Below are 27,583 nucleotides of genomic sequence, written 5' to 3'. Positions count from 1 at the left end.
AGCCCACCATAGGTTTAAATCTGCTACAGTGGGAGACGCGGCCTCCTGGTATTCAGCACTTGGGCGCTCATGTATCTACTCGGTCTTGACGTTGGGGCGTCTCCTGGCCTCGGAAGTCTAGGGACTTTCACCCATGAACATCTAAAGTGCCCAGATGCTCAAACCCAAATATTTTCGGTGTCCCATTTGGTCATCCACAACATGCTTATGGAGGTCACAGCCTTGATGTCGCTAGGGCGTACAGTAATCATAATCACACAATGCAAGATACATGAGTCATGCAGTCCAATCATGCATCAATCATGCACACACCGTGTGCTCATGTGGGATAACTCTACCTATCAGGGAGTCCCATAAACCATCTGTACTATGACATATGTAATGATCAATCACATCTCATAATAAAAATGCAGATGATGCGTGTGGGCATGTATCATGATGCTATGCTGTCACATACTCATAATCGGTATCAATAACCAGCATCAACAATCGGCCTTGATAATGTAGTATTTAACCAACATTACCCCCAAGGAATGACCCACATAGATCCTAACATATAGTGGACCCATGGCCCCACATAAGGGCCTAATATATAACACCATGGGCCTCACTTAGGAGCTTAATACACATCATGATGGGCTTCTCACATGGGCCTAATATACAACACCATGGGCCTCACTTAGGAGCTTAATACACATCATGATGGGCCTCTCACATGGGCCTAATATACATCACAATGGGCTCCATCGCCTGGCCCTCAAATGTGTTAGTGTTATGGTTTTTTGCTCCTTTGATTGTCAAATTTTATAGTGCCAAAACCACAATCTGTCTTGTGTAGCACATTGATATATATGTTCAAGGCAATGCATCACACGTACAAGGACAATGGTTTAAGTTAAGAACAAAGATCTACTTCAAGAAATGCAAGATCAAGTACATTGTTCACTATTTTAAGCTTCAAAGGTCAATACATTGAAAGACAAGTCAACTATTTATACTCAAGACTCAAGGTGAAGTACAACTTATGTACTACAAATCAAGCTTCAAAAGATCTCAAGTACAAGCTTTATCATGTGTCGAGATCAGATTCATGAACTTCAAAGATCATCTATCATCTGAAGAAAAGAAGGTTTAATGTTCATATGTCATCGTTAAGGTATGAAAGACCTTAGATTGACCTTAGGGTAGGTCATTTTGAACACATAATTCAAATTGAATCATTTTATAAGTGTTTGGTCTGTTCTACGACTGGTCCTGGACTCTGTTCGATTAGTCCTAGCACTGACTCGACTAGTTCATGAAATTCTACATCCAGTCCTAAGTTGTTGCAAATTTTTGAAATTTTTTGGTTTAGCTACAACCAGTCTTGGAGACTGCTCGACCGGACGTGTGAATAGTGCACGACTCGTTCATGACCAGTCCTGCAGCTACGAGTCAAATTCCAACAACTATTCTTGGCTCCTCACGATCAGTCATGGGCAAGTCACGACCAGTCGTGGAGGCCTCACGACCGGTCGTGAAGTGCATACGACTAGTCATGGAATGGTTTTATCCGATCGCACTCAAAATTTTAAAAATTCATTGGTCATACGACCATTCGTAGTGTCCATAGGACCAGTCAAAGGGGCGACTTCTGCACTTATAAATAGACGATGAATTTCAGAGTTTGATATCCAATTCAAGTATAATCAAGACATCACTCTGAGAGATAAGTTTGTAATCTTTTTAAGTTATATTGTGCATATTTAATATTCTCTTTTATTAGCTTTTTATATTTAATTTTGTATTCTACATTCCAATCTGATTTGAAAGAGGGATTGAAGAATTCCCACTTCTTGGAATCAAAATCAAATAAGAGCTAGCCTAACTTGATTTAATTTAAAATCAATTAGAACTTAGAACCATTTCGAAGTGAGTGTGGACATTGAACTTCTACTTCGATTTGGTTCTTCCGAGCAGCAACAAAAGGAGAAATCAAGGTATTTTATATTTGTGTAAATCTTCTGTTTTTGGTTTCTTTTGAGATTGAGCCAGAAAAATCTCATTCTTTTGGTTATCTGAGGAGAGCCAGAAAACTAAGAGTGTGGGGTTTTTAAATTGTGTAAGCCCATTTGAAAGACACAATTGTGAGGGTTTTTGGTGAACCTGGAAAAACCTATTTTCATAATGAACGCTAATATCCACTGTGTGAGGATATTAGGAGTGGAGTAGCTGTGTGGCTGTTGTTTAATAGTTGGTGTACACACAGGCGAACCACTATAATTCTTTGTGTTTTGTGGATGTGTGATTTATTTTTTATATCTTTTATCATTCAAGATTGTGGGATGTATTTGTGGATGTGAATGTTGTAATCTTTACATTTCAGCATTGTGGGTAATATTGTAATAGCTTAGATTTGCTTTCTTGCTATTTCCTTTTTATTCCTCTTCAATTTGAGTCTTTGATTCACAAATCGTTCTAGTAAGGTTGTCCTTAGAACAACATTTGTATCAACCTCTCAATACTAGAATTTTGAGGTTGCTTTTTATTTCTGTATTGTGGATTATTTATAGTACTATCTTTGCTTTAATTGTTTAAATTCCACTATTATCATTTTAATTTGGCATAGTCCTACTCACCCTCCCCCCCCCCCCCTCTAGGACATACGTCAGCCTTTTCAAAATGCACCACAATGGGCCTCATACATATCACATTGGGCCTTAAACACAGGCTGAATACACACACAATTGTTGAGGGTCAAATATTGCATATCAGACCCATTTATTACATAGATTTACACACATGATACCGCTTAATGGCCTGATTAATCGTGTTTATAATGCAGAGTGTATGTACGAGCCTGGACCGAAAAGGGTGCTTAAAGCATGGACTTAACGCTCTAATGAGACCAAAGCGTGGGACGGACTCCAGAGACCCAAGATCAACAGAATTACACATCAGGGACCCAAGAAAATCAAGGAATTGAAGCTCAAGTGGCCTGAAAAGTGTCCAGAATGCAAGATCATAGGGTTCCCACCATCTGATCAGTTCGAAAATTCATACGTGGCCTGAGGACCATAAATAAACCGTACACGTAAAATTTCAGCTCCTGGATCACTGTGGAAGTGGCCCAACGGACACATCAGCCCCTTTAATCATTATATGGGCCCCGCCTGATATCTGGATATACTCCAATTTTGGTCTCAACGCCTTAAACTATGTGTCAAAACAGATGGATGGAGCAGATTTCTTACAAGCATCACCATGGGACCCACACTTGCAGTGCACGTGCAAGGTGCACAAGTGCACCGGACGAGCATCAAAAATAAGGAAGTCGGTCAGCAGGCGCTGACCGACTCAAACTCAAATTATTCAAATTTTGCAACAGCGTAACGAACGTCCGTCCGTCGGTTTGCTTAGTGGGCCCCACTCATCATGTGATTAGAAGATCCAGGCCGTCCATTTAGATCTCAAAGGCTGTATTGTTAACGCCTAGGTGACAGAATCTTAGGAGATGGCATATATCAGAATTCAACCGTCAAAATGGAGGATGGACGGCAGTGAGGAAACTTTTGTGGGCCACGCATAAGACAATTCACAACCAACCATTCCCTAATGGATTTTTAAAAGGAAGCTAATGGACGGAGCTGATTTTCTAGAAGATTTCCATAGTGGTCCCACTGACTACTGCACTTCCGTGGAATCCGAAGCAGAGACGGAAAATCGTAAACAGGGGCTCCGGTTGGATTCTTGTGGCCCACAAAGATCATCTAGATGGATGATCCGAGCTGTCCAGTGGGTCCAAGGAATGATTTCAACAAGAACCATGGTGTTCTTTTGCAACCATGCACAACAGCGAGATTGGAAGATGGGAGGAAAGGACGCCACGTTGATTGATATTGCGGCCCACCTAAGATTTGGATTTATTCCAGATTTTGGCTCATGGCCTAAATCGGTCCTACAAATACATTAAACGGCTCTGATTTTTAAAAGAAATATTATAATTGGGGCCCATCATCACCAGCGTCGAACACGGAACCGGCCCTGTTTTCGCACGCTGCGTAGATGAAGTTTCCGCAGCTGGCTCGTCGGCAGACTCCAGCTCTCCACCGGTCCTGGCTGCGTAAGGAGTGTCTCCGCACCCTATTTTCGGAGGACTCTCGGAGGACAGCTCTATAAGGAGCGTGTGAAAGAGATGAAACGGGGGAGAGAAACAGGGAGAAGAGAGGGCAGCGTGGGAAGGCTCGGTTTGGAGGCTGGAACGAGCAGAAGTTTGTTGCTGCTGGACGTTGGCTGGGAGTGTTGGAGCAGAGGCTCGGTCTTGTTTTTTTTAAAAAGAAGAGTAGAAGTCTGTGCTCGGTTTGGTTGCTGCACGTGTAGAGTGAACGAAGCAAAGGTGGGGTCTTGGTTCCTCTTCTTCCTCTTCTTCTTCGTCTTTTTCTTCTTTTTTTTTTCTTTTAATTGGAATTTAGCCCATATCATGTGTGGCTAACCCTCTTAGCTAGGGCTAAGAGGTGAAGCCTGTAGCGAGATGGGAGACACTATCTCATGCGTTTAATTTGGATTTCTGAACTGAGTTTAAGTTGATTATTCAAGGAATATTTTTCTTAGTCTTTCATGGTCTGTTGTGACTGAAATTACAATGGGTTTGCAATGGCTTTGAATATTTCTTCCCCTTTTTAAGTTTATGAAGTCAGGAAGCCCTGTTGTTCATCATTGTTCCATGGGCATGGTAGGATGACAGTACCCTTCCTGATCTTCATACATTGTTGGCTGGTTGGTAATTAGTTTAATTCTGTTGTTTACCTTGTCTCTTGGGCATGGTTTGATGATGGAATCCATTCTAATTCATATACCTTTCATCTCTTGAAAACCAGATCAAATAAGTTCAGTTTGAATTCCATAACCATTGATGCAGGCATAAGATCTCCCTGATCTCTACAAGTGGATCCTCTGAATCCCTAGTTTCCTTCCTCTGAATTTCTTAAAGTTTTAGATAATTATTCTACAATTATTCCTTAAAATTTCTATTTGGTTAGATTCTATCTTAGTCTAGTTCTAGTTTTACTTAGTTTCAGATAACGTACAGATATCAGTCCCTGTGGATTCGACCTCGGTCTTACCGAGTTTATTACTACATCACAACCCTGCACTTGGGGTGTGAACAACAATGAGCCTCAAAAACGGGCCGCATATATATCATATTAGGTTTCGACAATCGGCCTCAACGATCATCCTCGACAATCGGAATTGGCCTCGATAATCGACCTCGACAATCAGAATTAACCTCGACAATCGGCCTCGATAATTGGCCTAGACAATCAGAATCTGCCTCGACAATCGGAATCGACCTTGATAATCGGCCTAGACAATCAGAATCGTGCTCGACAATCGGAATCAGCCTCGATAATCAGCCTAGACAATCAGAATCGGCCTCGACAATCGGAATCGGCCTCGATAATCGGAATTGGCCTCAATAATTAGAATTAGCCTTGATAATCGGAATCAGCCTTGATAATCAACCTTGACGCAAGGCGGGGTCCATAGATAGACGGCCGATAATGGATCAAGTAATATCAATGGGGCCTAATCATTTGCGCCACTACAGAATGATGAGGATGGACCTAACAAGGCCTAAGGGAAGGTCACAATGTGGATGTTCAACCATCATTGCCCATCAACGTAGTCCTTTAACCAACATTGCTCCCAAGGAGTGGCCCACATAGGGCCAAACATACAGCGGGCCCACGGCCCCGCACAAGGGCCTAATATACATCATCATAGCCTCAATTACATCAAATGGGCCACTTCAAATGAGCCAAATCAAATGGGTCGATCACAACACAATTCATCTATTTTTAGATATCAATATAGAGTATTATAAAAAAATGAATCATATCAAAAGATCAACTGGACCATACCACATCTAACAGTGGTGATAATGATTTCCACAGTTAAATTCCAATGGGCCCCACCATAGTATTTATTTCCTATCCAGTCTGTTCATAAGGTCACAAAAACCTGAAAAAGGAGAAAAATCAAATATTATATTGATTCAAAACTTCTGTAACCTAAAGGGGTTTCAATGGTAGACGTTTAACTCCACTGTTTTCTGTAGTGTGGTCCACTTGATACTAGATCTGTCTTATTTTTAGTCTCAAGCCTGGAGACAAGCTCGCCAGTTAGATGGATGGTATGGATACAACACATGCATCATGGTGGGGTCCAGGAGCGTGGCCCACCATGGCGGGCAAGCCAATGGATGAATGGTATGGATACAACACATACATCATGATGGGGTCCGGGAGCGTGGCCCACCATGGCAGGTAAGCCAATGGATGGACGGTATGGATACAACACATGCATTATGTTTGTCCCACCGTCCAGCCACCTAGACGGTGTAAATGACCACATATCAGGTCCGTCCATCACTTCTTGATGACGTTAGTACAGCAGCTATTAGCTGCTGTACATAACCCCTCCCCTTACCAAATATCAAAAGGGAGGTCCCACGTAGGAGTGGCCCACCCAGGTATATATTATATTATTAATATATAATGCATATATATATATATAATATTATATAATACAGCACAGTCCAGTGTCCAGTAGGTGGGTCCCACATGGGGCCCATCATATACATAAGTGATATATATGAATATATATATATATATATATAACATAATATATTATAATATTATATTATAACTTGAAGGCTTCTAGCGTCCAGAGACTCTCTGGATGCTGGATGGGTGGTTGGGATTTTCACATCCAGTAGGGTGGGTCCACGTGGTGTGGCCCACCCGATATTTGAAATCAAATTGATATTTTGTGTTTTGCCAATGTGTAACACATATATGGTGGGGTGCGCACCAGTAGACTACCCCACTGACCAAGCTGATATTCGTGTCTTCTTGCATTTGGGCTGGCTCGAAAACGAGTAGCAAGTGGGCCACATTTGCTGGATGTCTAAGAAAATTTGGACGGTCCAGATCATTGGACACATTGAATGGGCCATACACATCATCACCATCATTAAAGTAAGAAGAGAAGAGAGAGAGAGAGAGAGAGAGAGAAAGAGAGAGAGAGAAGCGTAAGAAGGGGAGGAACCCCGCCACTATTGGGCCCTCCCTTACACAATGCATACATCAAGTGGGTCTTATAACAGGTGGGCCCTTAAAAATTGAAATTTAATGGTGGATCACCCACGTTTAACCTCCTTCTTTAGCTCCTTGGACTCTTATGCTCCTTGGCTACGATCTTGATGAAGGATGATGAAGATTGGAAGGTTAAGATGGGAGATGAGAGGGTAGGAAGGTGGGCCACACTTGGCTTTGGGAGAGCTTGGAGAACTTGGACGTTGAGTGTTTCTCTTGGGAGTTGGAGAGTTGTTATTAGAGAATGAGAGAGAGAGAGAGAGAGAGAGAGAGAGAGAGAGAGAGAAGTGATGGATGAAAAGAGGTGGATGGAGTGGGTATTGTAAGAAAGGGGATGGAGAGGTATGGGTTGGTTTGAATTATGTGTAAAGGAGGAATGGGTAGGGAGCGAGAGAATTGACTTAGGGAAAAGAGGAAATGGGTGCTTGTACTTGGAATAGGGTGAGGTGGCATTGGGGTATGGAGGATGTACTTGACTTAATTGATGTGACGGATCGTAAAGATTCTCTCAGAATTTGCAGCGCGCGATGTTTCTTCAGAATGAACGCGGGCCCACACCTCCTGGCCTAGGTATCGCCTTGGCGCGCTAGACGCAGCGTTGGAACCGCCACGACGGCGCGGTCGCTAGGGTACAAGTTTTGAGTCGAGCCAACTCTGATATATAGGACGTGACTTAGGTTCGCACGTAAACGTCGGATACAGGTCGCGGGTTGTTGGAATTCGACCGAGAGGACTGTGGAAGCCTACGAAATGGTACAGTTTAAGATACAGGCCTTACAAGCACTCCAAACCTTCAAAGAGTAAGCTTAAAATGTAGGGGTAGATTGATCTAGATTGTCCAACGCCTCGATTATAAGTGGAGAAGGTGGGCCACTAAAAGAGCAACCGTGATTTATTTGAGGTATGATGTTGGCTCCCGATTTCCTTCGCAAATCCCTAATCTTAGCTTGGTTGTCTTCATTGGAAGAATCTTAATATTCTTAGGCTTGATGATCGAATCCAATTAATGGGCTAGGTACATCTTCCATCAAAGTGATCGGCTAAGAGAAGAAGATTTGAGAAGCTAGCAGTTCCGGATCTAACTGGAGTCCTTCATTTCCAATGCGAGCCAAATATGCAAAGGATCTAGAATCAACTCAATGTGGTAAACTCAATGTAATATGCGGTATGTGGTGAGAATAAAATGACCAAGCTGTAATGTCACACTACAGCTTGGTCATTTTATTCGCACCACATACCGCATATTACATTACATCTGCGACATATGACATTTTGAGTTGCTATGTTTCTGCATTTATATGACCTAGATGAGGCTGATGGTATTCATAGCTCTTCCGAATTGCATATTGTATTGCATCCTTGATATATGATATTTGACTCATTATGTTTCCACATTGCATAGTCGACCCACATTACTTTCTTAATACATGATATTGGCTTATTATGTCTTTGCATCGCATATCCTGGATAAGGTTTATGACATTTTTATGGACTTACCAGTATTTCCATGTAATCTGATACTACATTTTGAGCACATATATACTACTCACACACTCACACCACCCTCTAAGCTTTCTATAAGCTTATGCATGATAGATGGGTGCAGTTGACGTTAGGACGTAGTCGTAGCTAAGCAGGACCAGGAACGTGCGGCCAAGCTTTATGAAGATTTTATTATATGCATGTATTTTTCCTTTTAGCATTGTACTCAAATGATTATATTAGTGGATATGTGGTGATGATGTTGTTCTTGTGATTTGGGTATACTTGTGGTTATGCTTCTTACGAGATAATTCATATTGAAAATCATCTTTGTAGGATCCCAGGATCGGAAACTGGCATATAGGCACTGGGAGCCGAGAATGGGGTGCTACGGAGGCTGTCGGCACCGGATTCGGTGATCGAAAATTTTGTGAGCTCGGTTTCTGAGTTTGGGGCGTGACAGTACTGGATGAATTTGACACTTGATTTTGATTTGTTACGCGTCTGGATCAGATTTAATTCTCTCATTCTATTGGTCTCGATTGAACCATGGCTTGGGACCAGATCATTCGACTGATTTGTCTATCCTCCTGATTCGGGATCAATCTGTAATTGGATTTTCTTGGATATTGTTTCGATTTTTTAATATTTAGAATATTTTCCAATGATACAGACCCTCCAAACATCTTTGGGAAGATCTCTCATTTTGGAAGTAATGTGAGAGATGGCTTCGCTGAGTGTGTCATAACCAAATACATGATAAGATTTATTCTCTCAACGAGTCTCTTATAGGTTAGGTACGCTGTCTCATTAATTGACACAATAATCGTGGCCACATGACATTCTTCTATTCGTACTCCTAAAGGCTAGCGTATGGATTGTGCTTCTGCATTAATATTTGAATGTGTAACACCTGAGAAATATCAAATGAAGATACTCTCAGGCTAGAGTAGGATTTTTATTTTTATTTTCCAATACTAGCCTTGTAGTGTCAACATCCGATAGTCTTTCATTGGTCCATGTCAGGGCACTGAAAATGAGTGCAAATAATGTGTATAATAGATTAGTAGCTTAGCTTTATTACACATGCGACTCTTCTACCTTTAAAAATAAGTAAAAAACGACATTTCATACTTAATCACAATAAGATAAGGAGATTTTAAAACAAAACAAATTTGTATATTTCAAATACCTCTGATTTCATATATTTTCAAATCTATGTTGCCAAATGACTTTTGAATTTAAAGGCGCTCAACTCCCCATCGCTAAATGATCCCTTACGTGGTATTTGGTTCCACGTAATTACTTGCAATTTAATGTAAATAAGTGATAATGATTTACTTTGATATTTCCTCTGGATTGGATAGGAAAATAATTATTGAATTTGTGTGACGTTGTTACCATGTCTACGTGGCAAAACAACATGGCCCCACAATGATTTATGTGTTTTATCCATGCTATCCTTTTATTTTGGCAAATCATTTTAGGACGAGCAAAAATCAGATAAATCTAAAGCTTAAGTAGACCGTACTAAAGAAAGCATTGGAAATAATGATGCCCACCGTTAAACCCACTATTTTATGTGGTGTAGTCTACTTAAGCTTTGGATATACCTCAATTTTGAACTTATGTTATGGAATGATTTAAAAAATAAATGAACAACGTAGATATAACACATACCTTATGGTAAGGCCTAAATAGGTTGAGTTACACTCAAAATTGGAGATATATTTCAGACGGTTGGCACTCTTCATTATCTTGCTTTTATCAGGATTTTACCTGTATTTATGCCAACTTATAGCTTGGCTAAGGCATACCCCAAGAGGAAAAAAAAATTGAAAGGCAAAACCTATCATCAGCTTTGTCAAGAGGCCCTGTGGTATTTAGTGCAACCATCTAATCCGTTCATTTGATGTGCCAACTACTCAAAATTGATAGCATCCCAAAATTCGGTCAGACCATTTCACCTGATTTTATAAAGTGGCCCACTTAAGTGTCTAATCAATCTGACTGTTGGGATTAAGGGTGGTACATCTATTGGATGGGGTGGATTTCATGCACATTAAGTCCTTCTCAGACGTAAGTGACCCTGGTGGGTCCCATGTACCCAAGCCTTTTCCTTTCCAAATTGCACGGGCCACGTGTAATAATTGATGCGTTCATACTCTTGGCTTCACTCAAATAAATTATTCATTCGGTGGGCCCAGGTCAAATTAACCAGTTGATTATTAGATCATTTGATATTTTAATGAACCGTGAAGAAGAAAATAATCAACGGTGGGAATTAAAAAAGAGTTTTCGATGACCAAAGATTAATATAATCTGAATTAATATTGTTTTAAGTGTATAACCTATCTTGAGTTCATTTAATAATTTATTTAATACGAGTCACACGTGTACAAATGCATGTGCCTGCTTATCATCTACCTTACCAGAGTATCAAATAACTCTTCCCTCTAGATGCAAAATTGTCTGTGGAAGCAAGTTGGCCCACTTTGTACGTATCCTGTGATAAAATGGGAAAGTTGGCTGTTACCTAACATCTCGCCGGTTTGCATTGTCAGAATTCTTTCTCCAGGCCGTTCACCGAACCATAAATTAAACAAAGAACAAAACAAAAGGAAAAGAGAAAGCACTATCTGTTGGTCCCAAAGAAACATATAAGTAGCTCTTTGATCATCCAAGTGGGGCCAATGATTCACTCATCCAAGCCGTTAACTTGGTAAATCTTGCAATGTGGGGGCACACCCTAATTCTATCTAAGCTGTAAGATCTTAGTCGTCCAATCTACGATTTCTACTTCCCTTATTCTATCTTTAGATGCACGGAACTGGAAAGTTCTCTCTTGTACGGTTCAAACGGATTGCGTAGTGTGCCACCTCGGTGGTGGGTTGGCGTCACCAAGTTCTATGGCCCCACATTCACACGGTCCACCAATTTGGCTATATCATTTTAGGGCTTAAGCCAAAATAAAATAAAATAATAATAAATAAATTTAAAAAAGATTCCAAGCTCGATTGTGATCTCGCCACAAAAAGCAGCGGGGCGATAATTACCACCGTTGAAACATTCCTAGGGCCGCGATCATGTTTATTTGCCATCCAAACTTTTCACAGCGTCACACAAACCTGGATAAAGGGCAAAAACAAATATCAGATTGATCCAGAACTCTTGTCACCTAAGGAAGGTTTCCATGGTAGAGGTTCAATCCCCAGTGTGGCCCGCTTGAGCTTTGTATCTGTTTCAGTTTTGGGCTCAAGGGTTAAAACATTCTCACCAAAGGGACGGACGGATTGGATATAATACACATATCATGGTAGCCCTCCCATAAATTGGTGACGTCAGAGGTCGGTGGTGTGTGGCATACCACGCAATCCGTTTCCATGTACGGTGCACATGGCAAACGTGTCTGGTATCTAATTCAGGCATGTTGTGAGCTCAGCCATTGATCCGCAGCTCATCAAAACCTACCTGGATTGAACAATCCCAATCACGTCAATCAATCATCTCTCATTAAATGTCAGCCGTTGCTTACTCTTCTTGTGTTCTAACGTCCATTCGTATGCCAGCAGCTACAGGATTACGTGTTGTAATTTTCAAAGTTCTATTTTTATTTATTTATTTATTTATTTTTTTCACATACTAATTTTACAAGGACGGTTTGAGTTTGTGTTATTCGCACATGGGTGGGCCACATCATCATGATCGCTTGGTAGTAAAATAAGACCGATGAAGTCATTGGGTGGGCCAAACCAATACACTGAGTCGTAGCATTGTCTCTTCAATGATTTTGATACAGGTGGTCCCGCTGGACAAGTGGATCCGCCTTATTTTTCATAGCAGGTGATCATCGTGGTGTGGCTTACCTTTTGCTCATCTTCACATGTGATAGGTTGGCCGGGTAGGTATAGCTGTGTTGAAACTTGAAACCTGAAAGTTCAGGTACAGCCTCTGTACGTTGATCATTTCTCTTTATTATATGGGCCCTCTGTTTTCTGTGGAAGTGGATTGGGTGCGGCCGCGCCTTCACTCAACATGATATGGGCTGACCGTGGAAATATTGATGTATGTATTGTATATCCACGCCGTCTATCCGTTTTTCCCGTTCATTTGAGGGCATGAACCCAAGAACAAAGAAGATCCAAATCTCAGGTGGACCACACCATGGGAAGCAGTGGTGATTGCCTGTTAAAAACTTCTTGTGGGCCACGAAAGTTTTGGATCAAGTTCGATATGTGTTTTTTGTTCTTCTTTCATCTAGGTATATATAACCTTATCAACAGGTTTTTTTTTTTTCTTCTTTCATCTAGGTATATATGACCTTATCAACAGGGTTCATGGCAAATAAATGTTAAGGTGGGCATTAAGGTGGGTTTCAGAAGTTTTTAGTGGTAAGCGTTCAATCACCACTGTTTCCCATGGTGTGGTCTACCTGAGATTTGAATATGCTTTATTTTTTGTAATCATACTCTAAAATGAGCGGGAGAAAAAGGATTGAACGGATATACAATATAAATATCAAGGTAGGGTCCACACGGTCAGTGCGGCACCGTGTTGGGTGAGGCCGGGGCTGCACCTAATACGCTCACGGCTTTTGTCCGGAATCGACGGCGGTCAGTGGAGCCTCGGAGAGAGAAGTATGGAGAAGTTAGAGCTCGCACTCGCCTATAAACGGACGGTGTAGATCGCCCAACGGACCCCACGGGTACTTGCTGCGCGGCATGACGACACGAATCACGTACCACTGCATCATCATCACGAACCGATATTTCATTTTGTTCTCCTTTTCTCCTACCAATGCCTCTTTCAGCTTTGTTGCTGTGGGTGGTGCCTCAAGCAATCCCATTATCACAACAAACCAGATAAAACTCTTCTGAAAAAGAAAAAAGATTCCTCTCTCTCTCTCTCTCGATTCCCAATCTTCAAATAACTCAAAACCCAATCCTAACAAATCTCAATCCTTCCAATTTCATCTCTCTCTCTCTCTCAGAGCTGTTGTATGATTTTCCAGGTTTTCTCGCTTCCATAAATCATTTCTTTCTAGGAGGGGAAACTGAAGAAAGAAAGAAAAGAAGAAGAAATTGAATTTCTTTCAAAGACTAGATTTTTGTTTTTTCAGGTTTCCTACCCTCTGTAGGGTTTCTCTTCCTCTCATAAAGGCAGAAAGGGGAAAAAAATGGGAAACGTCGGAAGCAGCGGCCACCACAGCCGGAGACGGAACGGCAACCACCCCGGCCACGCTCCTTCCCCCTCTCCGCAACATCCCCCGGCCCCAACACCGCAACCACCCCCTCCGGAGATCAACGGCAACCGTTACGTTTTTGCCGCGGCCACGCCCTACCCGCCCCAATACCCCAACCCGCCAACGTACTACCCGTACTCTGGCTACTATCAGCACACCTCGCCGCCACCCCCGGTCCCAATGCCTGCCCCCTTTGATCACCGTGGTGGGCCCCACTTGGATCCCTCCCAGCCGAATTGGGTTGGGGGGCGGTACCCGTGCGGCCCTGCTCCGTCCCCTCCTGCGCCTTATGTGGAGCACCAGAAGGCCGTCACGATCCGTAATGATGTGAATCTCAAGAAAGAGACTCTGAGGGTTGAACCTGATGAAGAGAATCCCGGGAAGTACCTTGTTGCTTTCACCTTCGATGCCACTGTCGCTGGAAGGTAAGGATTTCAATTGGATATGCCTGAATTTCTATCTGCTCTGTGTTTTTCTTTTTTGCAGAGTGGTATGAAGTGCCCTGATTGTGGGATTTTGCTTGAATTTCCAATTACTATAATGGGTCGTTGTCAATCACAGTAAGAAAAAAAAAAGGCATGTGAAATGGTGTTGGTTGTGACGATTTTTTCTGAATTTCTTGACAAACGGCAAGGAAAACGTTGGGTTTTATGGATTTTCTTTGAGTTCCCTGTTAGTCTAATGGGTCATTGTCCGTAAGAGGAAAACGTGTGATCCTTGAGCGGAGGAAACTGTATTCGGGCAGGTTGGGCACATTTTTCAGTAATCCAGACCATTGGTCTGATGGGCCCCATTGGGGATCCCCCATGGCCAAGAAAATCTCCTTGATATGATGACCCTAACCTTTCAATCCGTGCCCTGCAATTTGATGGTCAGGAGAAATACAGCAGAGGTCAACCTTCAATTGGAAAAAAGGTCCAAGATTGGTGGCTAGGATCTTCTGATCTGGGTGATTTTTTGGAGCATGGTTCATCCAAGTTGGATCTCAATTTTATGGTCAGGAGAAATACAGCAGAGGTCAACCTTCAATTGGAAAAAAGGTCCAGGATTGGTGGCTAGGATCTTCTGATCTGGGTGATTTTTTGGAGCATGGTTCATCCAAGTTGGATCTCATCAGACCAATGGTCTATTGTTCTGAACTGTTGGATTGGCTATACTATATCATATCCTCCAGTCGAGGATCACATAATCCTCTTGTCTTTAATTGCGTTCAAAGATATAAGCACAAGGAATGCTTGGATCAGAAGGAATTGCTTTGAGTTCCTGAATAATATAACACCTATGAAAAAATCCTGAATAATATATGATTTGCTGTTACCAACAAGTGCAAATTTGCAATTAAATCTAACTTGAAATGCAGCTATTGGATATTTCCTTATGGTATGAATCGTACTTGATAGTGACATATGGTTTTTTCCTTTCTTACTTTGTCTGCTTCTGAGGATGACTGACTTTTGTTTGTTGTTTTATTTCTGTCCTTTTATCTGTGCTGAAATTAAGATATTCCTCAGAAATTGTAGCATTTGATTTAGTCAACTATAGAATACAGACTACTGTTAAGCATGGAATTATCTAGAAATGGTTGCATTCCCCTGTCTGGTGGGGCTGCGGAAGATTCTGCTGAAGCCCTTTGACATGATAATGACTTTGGACTGTTGTCTCCTATGGAGAAAATGTGAGGTTTTTCTAGCATTCTATGCCTTCTATGCTGAAAAACATTGGTCTTTTGTAGTTTTTTCTGCTTTCATGTGATGTTTTGATTTAATGGTGCTTGTGAATATGTGGGAAGAATGCTTTATGGGTACTAAAAATAGGCCCAATTGATGATTATAAAATTTCTACTTATAGGCATTCAATTAAAAAAAAACCCACTATTATCCGGCCCCAAATCACCAAGTAATGATGTGAATGGAGAGCTTCTGTATGCATTCTGTCTGAGTATTCATAGCTGCAAAACTTCCAGTATAGATGAGATGTACCTTGGAAGAGGGGGAAAGATCTGAGGCGTTAGAAATCATTTTACAGAGTTTCCAACTTGGACAGTTTGAAGGAAGTGCAGCAAATGCGCCATTAGTCTTACCAGCTCTAATTCAGAAAAGGAAAAAACATTCTTTTAATGTCCTTGTCACATATGGTCCGAACAAATCATAATTGAAGATGGGCATGACTATCCACTGAAAACAAGCACCTTCAAGTGTGGGCATCTTTTTTCAACATCCAGCCATAAGGTGCATACAGTTTGATGGAAATTGAATATGATTGTAAAGTCGTAAGAGGACATGACCAAATAGAAACTGAAAATTGAATCATAAACATACGATTTTAACTATATCTTATTCGAGAAAGTATTGAAGTTATATAGTATAATAGATCTTCCATAGGAGAAACATCATTGTAGAAGAAACGTCATTGGCGAGAAACAGAATTCCCAAGACAAAACAATGTTCTACGCCCACCTTACTAGTCCAAGGCCTTATTCACTTCTGGGACAAGGCTATAATGATGATGATGTTGCAGATGATGCCACTCACATTCTTGCTAAAAGAGGTGTCCTTTGTGATGAATCAGGGAAGAGATTAGTGCGATATCTAGCATAGAGTTGTATATACCAATTAATAGATGTAAAACTCCTTAGCTGCTCCAAATAGAGAATAAGCACCCAAGTAATGGACCGTGGTATGATTTTCCAGCAACCTTCTAGTTTACTAGAACTAGAGAAGTAGAAGAATCACTCTTCTACAAATAAAGTTAAAGAATCCCTCAAAAAACTTTTATCTCGATCAATCAAATAGTGTATTCTGGTCCATACGCATGGCTTTATAGGCTATTTATTGGCTTTCTCAAGCTTTCCAAATTGAAATCAGCATCTACTTGCCCTCTATTGGTTCTAATCTTTCCTCAACTAAATAAGACAACTCCTACTTGCTTTCCAAGTTGGAGTGAGTAAAGGAAACTAACCAATAAAGACTTACAAATAGTGAAACAAACCAAAAATGATTAAAACTTAGTTCAAACATATAACTTGTAGGTGTTGTACAGTTTGCATACAACTCTTCTTCTTCTTCTTCTTGGAAACAAAATTTTTACAAATGATCTCAAGGGGGGAAAGAAAGCGACAGAATTCATCGAGGCAATGGAAAAGAGTCTCCATGCATAAGGAAGATTGAAGAACTCCTTCCTTTGCCAAGGAATCGGGCACAATTAGATTCATGATTGATCTGAATGAAAACAAGATAGCTTTTTTTTTTTTGTGGGGGGGGGGGGGGCGCAAGTCCCAATGGCCAAGGTGATCGCATTATGCACATCTAGCTCCACAATCAAAGGCTTACCTCACCCTAGATGTGAAGATCCCAAGTTGTCCCAAATCAATTACATATCGGCCGATACGTAATAGTAATGACAGTTATTGTTATGCGATATAGGGTTGAAATAGCTGGGTCCAAAAGAAAGGAACCGCAACAGCCGTTACGGGTTTGTAACGACTGTTACGCATGGTAACCCTAAAAGAAAATGAAAAATAAGGAAAAAAAAACTGTACCCGATTCTTTTATACTTCTTCATCTACTGTTGCGACTGCTGTTGCTTCTTCTTTGTTCTTCTTTCTTCCTCGTGGTGCCCCCCCTCTCCATTTCTTACTCGTTCTCTCTCTCTCTCTCTCTCTCTCTCTCTCTCTCAAATTGAATGGACGGTGTGGTTGTTTCACAGCCACACACTAAGTTTTTTATTTTATTTTATTTTAATACTAAGTTTTTTTTTCTTTTTTGTTTTGTTTTGTTTTTTTTTTTTTAAATACTTTGCGGTGTATGCCACTTAATGCATGCGCACATGCATAATTTTGGTGCATGGCGCCCACCTTGATTTATGTGTTTGCATATTCATGCCATCATCACTTTTTCCAGTTCATTTTAGGCCATGGTCTCTAAAATGAGGCAAATCCAAATCTCAGGTAGACTGCACAATAGGGATTGAATGCCCACAATTAAAAACTTCCTAGGCCCATTGTAATGTTTATATGCCATCTTCCTAGGGCGCACTATAATGTTTATTCGCCCTCAAACCTATTGATAAGGTCACATAGACCTGGATGAAGGGAAAACACAAATAATAGCTTGATTCAAAAAATCTTTTGGTCCCAATAAGTTTTTAATGGTGGGAATTCAATCCCTACTATGTGGTCCACCCAAGATTTGGATTTGCCTCATATTTTGGACCATGCCCTAAAATGAGTTGGCAAAAAGGATGGACAGCATGGATATACAACAAATGTGTCGAGGTGGGCCCCACATTCAAGGCGTCACTCACTAATTCACTATGAACCACTTGAGATTTAGATCTGCCTGATTTTTGGGACCATGCCTTAAAATGAGTTGGCAAAACAGATTAACTGCATGGATATAAAAATACATCGAGATGGGCCCCACATTCAGGGCCTCACCCATTAGTGGTCTGGCAGAATTATGGATCTACCTCATTTTTGGACCATGTCATAAAATGAGTTGGCAAAACGGATGGACGACATGGATATACAATACATAAATCAAGGTGGGCCCCACATACACGGCCTAAAAAAATTGTACATGAGGCATATATTAACTAAAAATTTATTAATTAAATTATGGACCCTTGTCGCTAAGTCACAATCCAAAAATTAAATTATTTGAATGATTTTCACCATTAATTTGTAGACGCTTGTTTTTTGAAATAGTACAATTTGATATTTTTTTCATTCTTCACTATCCCATAAATGTCCACCAATCCATTAGTCGGATAAGTACCAATAGATTGCACGAATTTAAGGCTGATTTGGGACATCGAATGGTTTGGCAAATCAGCTCCAAATCAACAACACTATTCACCCGAATCTAATTTTAATTTTTTCTTAAGATCTATTGGGGAAAATGATATAAAATTGTTAGATACATGAATTATATAACAGGACACAAAAGTCCTTAACCTATATATGTTGAAATGAAATGTAAGATAGTCGCAAGGTATGTAATACATCAACACTATAAATAATAGTTAAACCTACAAATTTGAGATGTTTTGGTATTACATTCATTCTAATAAATTTATATTGATATTATATAATTTAATAATTAAATATATAAGATTTGCAGTTAATTTCAGGTTGTTAGGTTCATAAATTCATCAGACAACTCGATACCACATTCTCACTAAAGGTTGGACCGTTACACTACTATAAACATGTTCAAAATTATAAATGAATGCATATTTGGAATATTTACAATTTTTTGAACTTTCTAGATATTTTTCCAGATTTTTTTTTTTTTTTTTTAAAGAAGAAGAAGAAGAAGAAAACTAAAGACCGATACAGGGGCGTATTGGCCGTTATGCTGATTCAGCGTATCCGTAACAGTGGGCACCATTATGCTCACCGGTACTGCTATGGAACACCTTGGAAGATCTACACATCAGCTTTGATAGCTAGTTTGTGTACAACTCTAATGCTTCTGATTGGACTTGTGGGACCCACAATCCAATTGGTTTAGTGTTTGGACTATTCAATTTGTTTGAGGTTGTATGCCACGAAGACTGCATAGTGGGTCATTTTTTTGGTCCAATGTGTCCCATGGGTCAATTGGATAACCACATTTTTTGTGTTCATTGGTTGGCTAGCAATATGTGGGGTGCACTCTTGGACCTTCATGTATGGGTACAATGGATAGCTGGCTGGATGTATCAACTCCTTCCTGGATTGTGAGAACTTGCCCTTGAGCTGGTTCTTTTGTCGATTTGTGGTTCATCATTTCTGCCAAGCACCATGTTGCTTGTCCCAGCCTTAGCATCTTTGTTGGTGTGTCCATGCAATGGAATCATCAGTTAACGCTTTGTTGGTGTGTCCGTGCAATTGAATCATCAGTTAATGCTTTCTAAATTAAGGAGCATTTGACTCATGGTGAAGGTGTTGATGAAATCGTAGTTGCATCTTACAATTATATAAACCCAAGGGCATCCCAGCATGATGTTATATGCTCAAACCAAATAAACTCAATGAAATGTCATCCCATTGAATTATTCATTTTGCAACAATTTGATAGTTGAACACGCCCACATCCACACTTGCACATGCATATGCACGTGTGTACACACGCATGCGCACACACACACCCCACTCCCACACACACCCACCACACAAACATGCGCACGTGCGCACATGCACGCTAACACACACCTACATGTGCACACGGGCACACATGCAAACACGCACTTAAATGCACCCACTCATGGACACACACAACACTTGCACACACTCACCCATAGGCACACACCAAGGTATTCAATAATGGCAATGGTAGCTGTAATTGACTAGCCTTATGGCAATTATGATACGGGTTCACAGTCATTTTTTAAGGCAGAAAATGTATTGGCCCCGTATCAGTCTGTTACGGCCCCATATTGGCCAGTTACGGGCATGTAACGGCCATTATGACGGTTAGGAAACTTCTTTTTTTTTTTTGGTTGTTGTTGTTGTTGTTGTTCAGAATAGGTGTTACAGTCCCTTAGTGCGTAACGGCTGTTACAGCTGTTTACTGTTTTTGAATACCATGGCAACCACAGTCCCACACCCACAACAGGGTTTAAAGTATTTGTCCGAAACAAGTATATAGTGCCTAATACAAACTGGTTTAGTCATAATTGATATGGTTGTATCGACCTGTATCAACTCAAAACTGCCTGATGTGGGGGATGCGGGGTGATACAACTCGGTTTTGATGGCAACTGATATGGTATACTGAAACTGATTTCAAACCTTGACCCACACCCACACACCCACTTACTCACTACACACACCAACCATAGCCCCCCCACCCACCAACCACTCATGCCTACATGCGCCATGCACTCAAATATGTATGTGCGCACACAGACACCCACACATGTACACCCACCCACCCGCGCATGCACACGTACATGCATGCAATATACATGGAAAAAATTTAAAATAAAAACCTAAATGCTATAAATGCCAATTCATTGTGTTAAAATATTGAATGGGTATTTGAAAAAAAAAAAAGAAGTAAAAACCTACATATATAATATATATCAATTTGTTATGCTAAAATGCTAGATGCGTTTCTGATTTTTTTATTTTTATTTTTTTAGGATAAAATAATAAATTTTAATAAAATATTTTTTAATTAATAAATTCATAGGAGGCTCCGAAATCATCTCTAGAGACTTTAATAACTTAAAGCTAGGGTTTGTCAGTGAAAATGGAAAAAAAAAAAAAGATGAAAAGGGTTTGAGTTAGGTCGAGTCACATGGGACTGACTCACTCAAGTCTCAAGTGATTCGTTTGAGACAGCTCAAGCCTACTATCCCCTGTAAGACTTGCAGTATTGACTCGACCTAGGCCTGAGCTGACAAGGAAGAGTCGTATCAGACTATGGCGAGTCTTTAAGCCGTGATCAGGTCCGCTTGTGGGTCAACTGGTCTGACCTGCTCAAGTTAGGCTTGGGTCAAGCTAAATGGGTAGGTAGGTTTGGCTAGAAAATGTGGCCCATTTAGTTCCATTGGGCAGGCTTTGGTTGAACCCTACCTGACGCACCATATAGGTTATCAATACGCTATGCCAATAACTTGACTGGATGTGGCCCAAAACTCAACACAAACTAAGAGAAGACAAGCATAGCCACATAGACATGATGTACATGTAGCATAGACATAGAGATATGATGCATGTGTAGCTCATGATCCACCATCTGGGATTGTTTGGGCTGAGCGTACCTTTGCCCTATTTTGTACCTTCTTGAACATGAGTTGGGTCATGCTAGGTTGGTCGGGTGGTCGAGCCCAACCCAATTACAATTGAATGGGTTGGGTTGGGTTGGGTCGGGTCGGGTCGGGTCAGGCTTGGGCTAGATGAATGTTAAGTGGATCTGGTGGGGCCACAGGGTAATGGGTTGTAGGTCCTGTCAGGCCAAGTTTATTAAACCGGTTGGGCTTGGGCTGACCCCGATCCATAGGTGTAGACTGTATACTTGGAATACATCTCATAAGAAAATAAGCATCATCAAGAGCTTCTAGTGCTAAATGTTCACCCTTCATTGTTGGTGCTTCCTCTTACGCTGACTGGTTCTTGTTCTACATAGAACACTTTGTCCTATTCCTCACAGAATTGTAAATTCTTTGTAGGACAGATGGATGCAAATTGTCCTCTACCCACATGCTTGAAACAAGCATTTCTCAATTTGTTCTAAGTGGATAGAACTGCCTTGACTTCTAGTCATCGTTCCATTATGTGGATTTAGACCATTGATTGCGATCATTGTTCATTGTAGGAGTGTTCTGCACACTCCTATCATCTTGACTTCTTGAGTAAAAGTATGTGGTGCGGAGCTTTTTGGAATAGAGCATGGAGCTGAGTACCGTGTACCCCTCAGCTTCGATGGTGTGGTTAGAATACACCTCATAATAAATAGTACCTTCAAAAGCCTCTATCTCATTTCTTCATCCTTTGTTGTCAATGCTTCCTCTTACACTTCAACCGCATTCCACATAGAACACTACTTATTCCCTGCAGAATTGTGAATTCTTTGTGGGAGACACAGATGCAAATTGTCCTCTACCCCTCCACGCTTGAAACAAGTGTTGTTTGATTTATCTTGATCCGTGAGAACTGCCTCTACTTCAATTCATCATTTCATTGTGGATATACACCATTGATTGTTACCATTATTCATTGTACGAGTGTTCTGCACACTCCTACTTTCTTCAGTAAAAGTACATGGTGGCGATCTCTCTGAAGTAGTGCGTGGAGCTGAATACCTTTGAGCTCGGATGCTGCTGCGTCTAGCAGTCACCTTCTAATTTGTTCTTGGATCCTAAGAGACATTTTTTTTTTTTTGAAAAGTGAATGGAGATGTATTAATACGAAAACAGAAACAAAAACAGAGAGGGCTCAACGAGCCAAAAGAACAAACAGAAAACAAAAGCAGAAAAAGCAAAAGACTGGGACTGAGAAAGATCTGCTGAGATAGCAGAAACAAAAGCAGCACAGATCACACTCCTAAGAAGAGCAAATCAACATTCTTCAGCAGGTCGACCTGCAAAACCCATTCAATCAAAGCCTTCTTCGCCTTTGAGGAAACATACTGAGCCGAATGAGCATCATCCCTAAAACATCTGTTATTTCGTTCTTCCGAGACAAACCACCAAATAACAAGAATCGACAATCTCCAAATCTTTTTTCTCTCCTTTCCCATCTGAACACCATTCCACGCTTGCAGGACAGAATCTGTCCTCTCAGGAAAGCAGAAACTGATCTTGAAAGAATGAAGAAAATCGATCCAGATGTGACAGATGAAAGAACAATGACCAGTAAATGATCCACAGTTTCCTACTGACTCATGCAACACAAATAGATATTCGGAAGAATCATCCATTTTTTCTGTAAATTGTCGATCGTGAGAATCTTTCTTTTCCCCGCCAACCAACCAAAGGCCACTATTTTGGGAGGGGCCGCATACTTCCAGACTACAGACTCCCCTCTATCCAGATATTCAATACCGACGGATGAGATGAGACTGAACAAGGACGAAACCGAGAAGCTTCCCGACTTGCTGTACTTCCAAACCAACTTGTCTGGAGACGAGTTGGAAGGAGAGAAAACAGAGATGCATTCCATAAGCTCTGCAAATTCCTTGACTTCCCAGTCTTGCAAATTCCGCCTGCAAATGACATTCCACACGATTTTGCTGCCGACTCGCTCATAGCAGTCCACCACGAGAACTGATTTAACTGGAGCCAGGGCGAAAATCTGCGAAAATCTATCGTTGAGAAGACTGTCGCCCGCCCAGTTATCTTCCCAAAACCGAATCTTCGCCCCATCTCCCAGCTCAAAACTGATACCGGAGGTCACCACTCTTTTAGAGTTAAGAATATCCTTCCAAATAGCAGACGCTCTGTGAGTAGAGGATTCTTTCGTCCACCAGCCTCCTCTCGCTTTCCCATACTTTCGCTTGATAACCTTGTTCCAGAAGCTATCATTCTCTACCCCCAATCTCCAGATCCATTTATCTAACAAGGCCTGATTCATAGCCTTAAGGTCCCTTAATCATGCCCCGCAATCTGCCGTCCTTCTACACACATCCTTCCATTTGATCAAGTGAAATTTTTTTCTGATGTCGTTGCCGTGCCATAGGAAATCACGTCTGCACTTTTCCACCAATGCCAACACTGAAGCGGGACACTTGAGCAACGACATGAAATAAATCGGAAGATTGGAAAGGGCAGCTTTTATAAGAGTCAGACGACCGCCAAGAGATAAGTAACGGCTCTTCCATCTTGCAAGAATCTTCTCGACTCTGGAGATAACTTTCCCCCACATGCTTTTAGGAGGCCTGCCGATGCAAAGAGGGAGCCCAACGAAGGAACAGGGTAGCGACGCTGACTCACACCCGAGCGGGACATGCTGATCCTAAGAGACATTTGATAAGCCTTATCCACAATGTAAAGTTATACTGTCATCATCTCTTGTTGGATCTCACCTCATAGTCCATGAGAGTAAGGGCCGCCGCCTAACATCCATTTTCAGTTCACAAGAAGCTGTGAGACCATAGAATTTTTTTGTGTACTCCTTCATAGGTAGATTTCCTTGACATGGTGAGATACGATCCTCGTGAATTCTTCATAGTCAAGGTGCAGGAACCTTTCGTCACCTTGATTCTCATCTTCTCTCTAGTGCTCATATTAGGTTTGTCTACCACACCATAACTGTGATTTTACACAGTGCCTCTAGGTTTTAGCTGAACCCTTAAGCCTCAGCAAATAGTATCTTCTTCCCATCATTCATATCATAGCATCTAAAATAAATTCTGGGGATCACATCGTGCACTCGAATTTGGTGTTTCTTTGCTTCATGCTTCGGCTTCGTGCAACTATAGTCTAGAGAGATACTACCCATTTCCACAAATCCTTCTCACATTGAGAGGCTCTTTCAGTACTCCAACTTGTGGGTCAGAGCTATCCTGAATGTTATTCATTTCACCTTCCTACCATATTATATTCATTCAATCCATGATAGCTTGTGACTGTTGCATCATCACTTTCACTCGCTTTGGTCAGTCTCTGCCATCTTAGGACTGAAAGATGTCCTGCTATGAGAGGGCATCGAACTTCAATACCAAGTTGGCATGTAGAGTGTGTTGGAATATGGGCAGCTTTGGAGCCATTTTCAGCTGAGCCATTTTCAGCTCAAATAGTTTTAGGAAATTGGGTTGTTTGTGTCGGATTATGGACTGAAATTTAGGAACTGGAGTTTGGATTGTGGACGAATAGGGGCAGGTTGTGGTTGAATCAGCTTAGGTTGAATGCTGGTTTATGGGATGGTTAAGAGGACTGTTTGGTGGAAGTTAATGGAGAGATTTGGGTACAGTCCTTAAGGTGGAATCAGGGCTTGGATGTTGACATTTGAGACTGAGGTGAGGGCAGATTTTAAGACTGTTTTGTGGACTGCTTTTGGACAATTTGGGGTGTTTGGAATTAGCTTTATAAGTGGATGGGGTCAGGCTATGGTTTATATGCCGTGGACAGATTTGGGTCTTGTAGGGATAGTGTAAGAGGCAAGGTATTCTGAAACGGCACCGTTACGTTTCAGGTGGCCTTTAAAAAATATATATACCCCCCCCCCCCTTCCTGTAATGGCCGTTTTAGCCCTGCAATGGTAAACATAAACCGTTACATTAACTGTTTTGGTGTTCCATGGTAAGAGGTGCAATGGTGCTAGCAACATCCCAAAACCTTTTAAACGACACATGGGGTTGATCTATTGTCAATACGAATTGTTCACTCATTCATACGTGATACAACTAGGAGCAAGCCATGGTGCAAAATTTATGCCAATCAAGTGATACTAAGCTTCGGACCAATGTCATGAAAATGGATAGTCAAGATTGACAGGAGAAACAAAATGATTCCAATCATCATCTTGAAACTTCTAGTAGGTAGATCCTACTTTTTATTTCTTATGATTCTAAAATAACACTTTGATTTAATGATTCTAACCATGTGGTTCATGGCTTGTAAACAATGGGCGATTGTAACAAATCAGTCCCATTCAAAGGGTTAAGGATTATAGGCATGATTTTTACACCATGGCTTGCTCCTTGTTGTATGCATGAAATGAACAGTTTAGATCTATGATAGGTCATCCTGTGTGCCATTTAGAACTTTTAGATGTGATTTAGGGGCTGTTGACAAGGTATTCCGTAACGGCCACCACTGTTACCTTTACAATATGGGGTGCACCGGTCGTTATGGGGGCCGTTACACAATCTCTTCTTTTTATTGAAAAAAAAATCTGAGAAACCTGTATCGGCCCTGTAGTGGACCGTTATGGCATTTACGGAGTGTATAACGGACCGTTACGGGGGCTATAGCGGCCTTTACGCGTCATTTTTTTTTTTTTTTTTGTAATGCCCTTTATGACCCCGAAACGTGTAACGGTTGCCACCGTTACCTTTACGTAACGGCTTTTACGGCACACCATGGCTGTTGAGACTTGAGAGTATGCTATTAAGGTTTATGGGACTATTCAACAATTGGATGTGGTTGAAGTGTGTGTGTGTGTGTATTTCAAGATAAGGAAGGTTTTTATTGAAAAGCACATGCCAAAACCAGCGCAAAAGTTACAACCTAAACACGCTACAACAAACTCATATCACAAGATTTCAAGCTAGAAGCCTACCTTTTCACCTCAAATTGAACCTTTCTAATCACCTCCACCACTGACCCACTAACGTTACAAAAACATTGACTATTCCCTTCTTCCCAGATTACCCATGTGACTGCCATAAAGACCAACCACCAAACTCTTTTCCCTTGTTTCCCAACCCCTCCTTCGTGCCAACCAAAAGTCTTGTGACTATAGAGGTTAGGGTTAGAAGAATAGAGGTTAGGATTCAAATTTACTGTTTATGGTTTGGGTTTCTAGGATGTAGTTGGGATTTGGGAGGGCTTGGGAATCTAGGGTAAAATATTGTCTGGTTTAGTGTTTGGATATGCACAAAGGTTATGGTTTTGGAGAGGTGTAGGGCTTGTCGTTGGAAAATTTGATGTGGAAAATGGGCTAGAGTCAGGGGTTGGGTTGTAGGAAGGGGACTCGATTAGGGTTTGGGATGGAACTAAGACTAGGATTAGGTTTTGGGCCAGGTTTCTGAAACTGGTATGTGTCGCCAATATGTACCAGTATTTGTGTTGCGCTGTGATGTAGGGGCGATAACGGGCCATATCGGGGGTGAATGCTACTGATTTAAAACCTTAGATTTGGGTTAAAACCTTAGATTTGGGTATATGGTTAGGGCAATTAGGCTAGCTTTAGGGTTGGGGTTTAGGGCTCGGGACAGATTGAAGGAAAAATAGAAGGGGAAAAAAAAAATAATCCAAAATGGGAACTTGCTTTGATAGCAAAATTAATGTAGTGAAGAAATTAGCTCAAGATCTATTCTAGAGTTGTACATACCAATTTATCATCATCATCATCTTCTAAACCTTATCCCAATTAATAGGGGCCGGCTATGTGAATCTTGTTCTGCCATTCCACCTATCAAGGGCTACCTTTAGTTAGACCATAGGTCAAAGCCTTTTTTTAACTACCTCCAACCACGTCCTTTTGAGCCTTCCCCTGGCCCTTTTAGAGCCTTCCACTTGTACAGGCTCACTCCTAACTTGAGTGGTTCTTAGTCTCCATTGCACATGA

General features: G+C 41.2%; 1 protein-coding gene across 3 annotated transcripts in view; it reads left to right on the top strand.

The window, feature by feature from the left end:
- The first annotated feature begins 13,148 nt into the window (after positions 1-13,148).
- The window catches only part of LOC131245988 (probable E3 ubiquitin-protein ligase LUL2), a 30,175-nt gene continuing 15,740 nt past the window's right edge, over positions 13,149-27,583 (top strand). The window contains exons 1-2 of one of the 3 annotated variants that reach the window (XM_058245826.1): positions 13,149-13,323; positions 13,738-14,285. In XM_058245826.1, the coding sequence (XP_058101809.1) occupies positions 13,795-14,285 (491 nt within the window). In that variant the 5' untranslated portion in view covers positions 13,149-13,323; positions 13,738-13,794. The other 2 variants (XM_058245825.1, XM_058245823.1) reach the window with 2 other exon arrangements.

This window comes from Magnolia sinica, chromosome 5, assembly GCF_029962835.1.
Source record: "Magnolia sinica isolate HGM2019 chromosome 5, MsV1, whole genome shotgun sequence".
In the NCBI taxonomy this organism is placed as follows: Eukaryota; Viridiplantae; Streptophyta; class Magnoliopsida; order Magnoliales; family Magnoliaceae; genus Magnolia; species Magnolia sinica.
The sequence above is the reverse complement of the archived record's forward strand: the minus strand, read 5'-3'. Positions and strand labels throughout refer to the sequence as shown.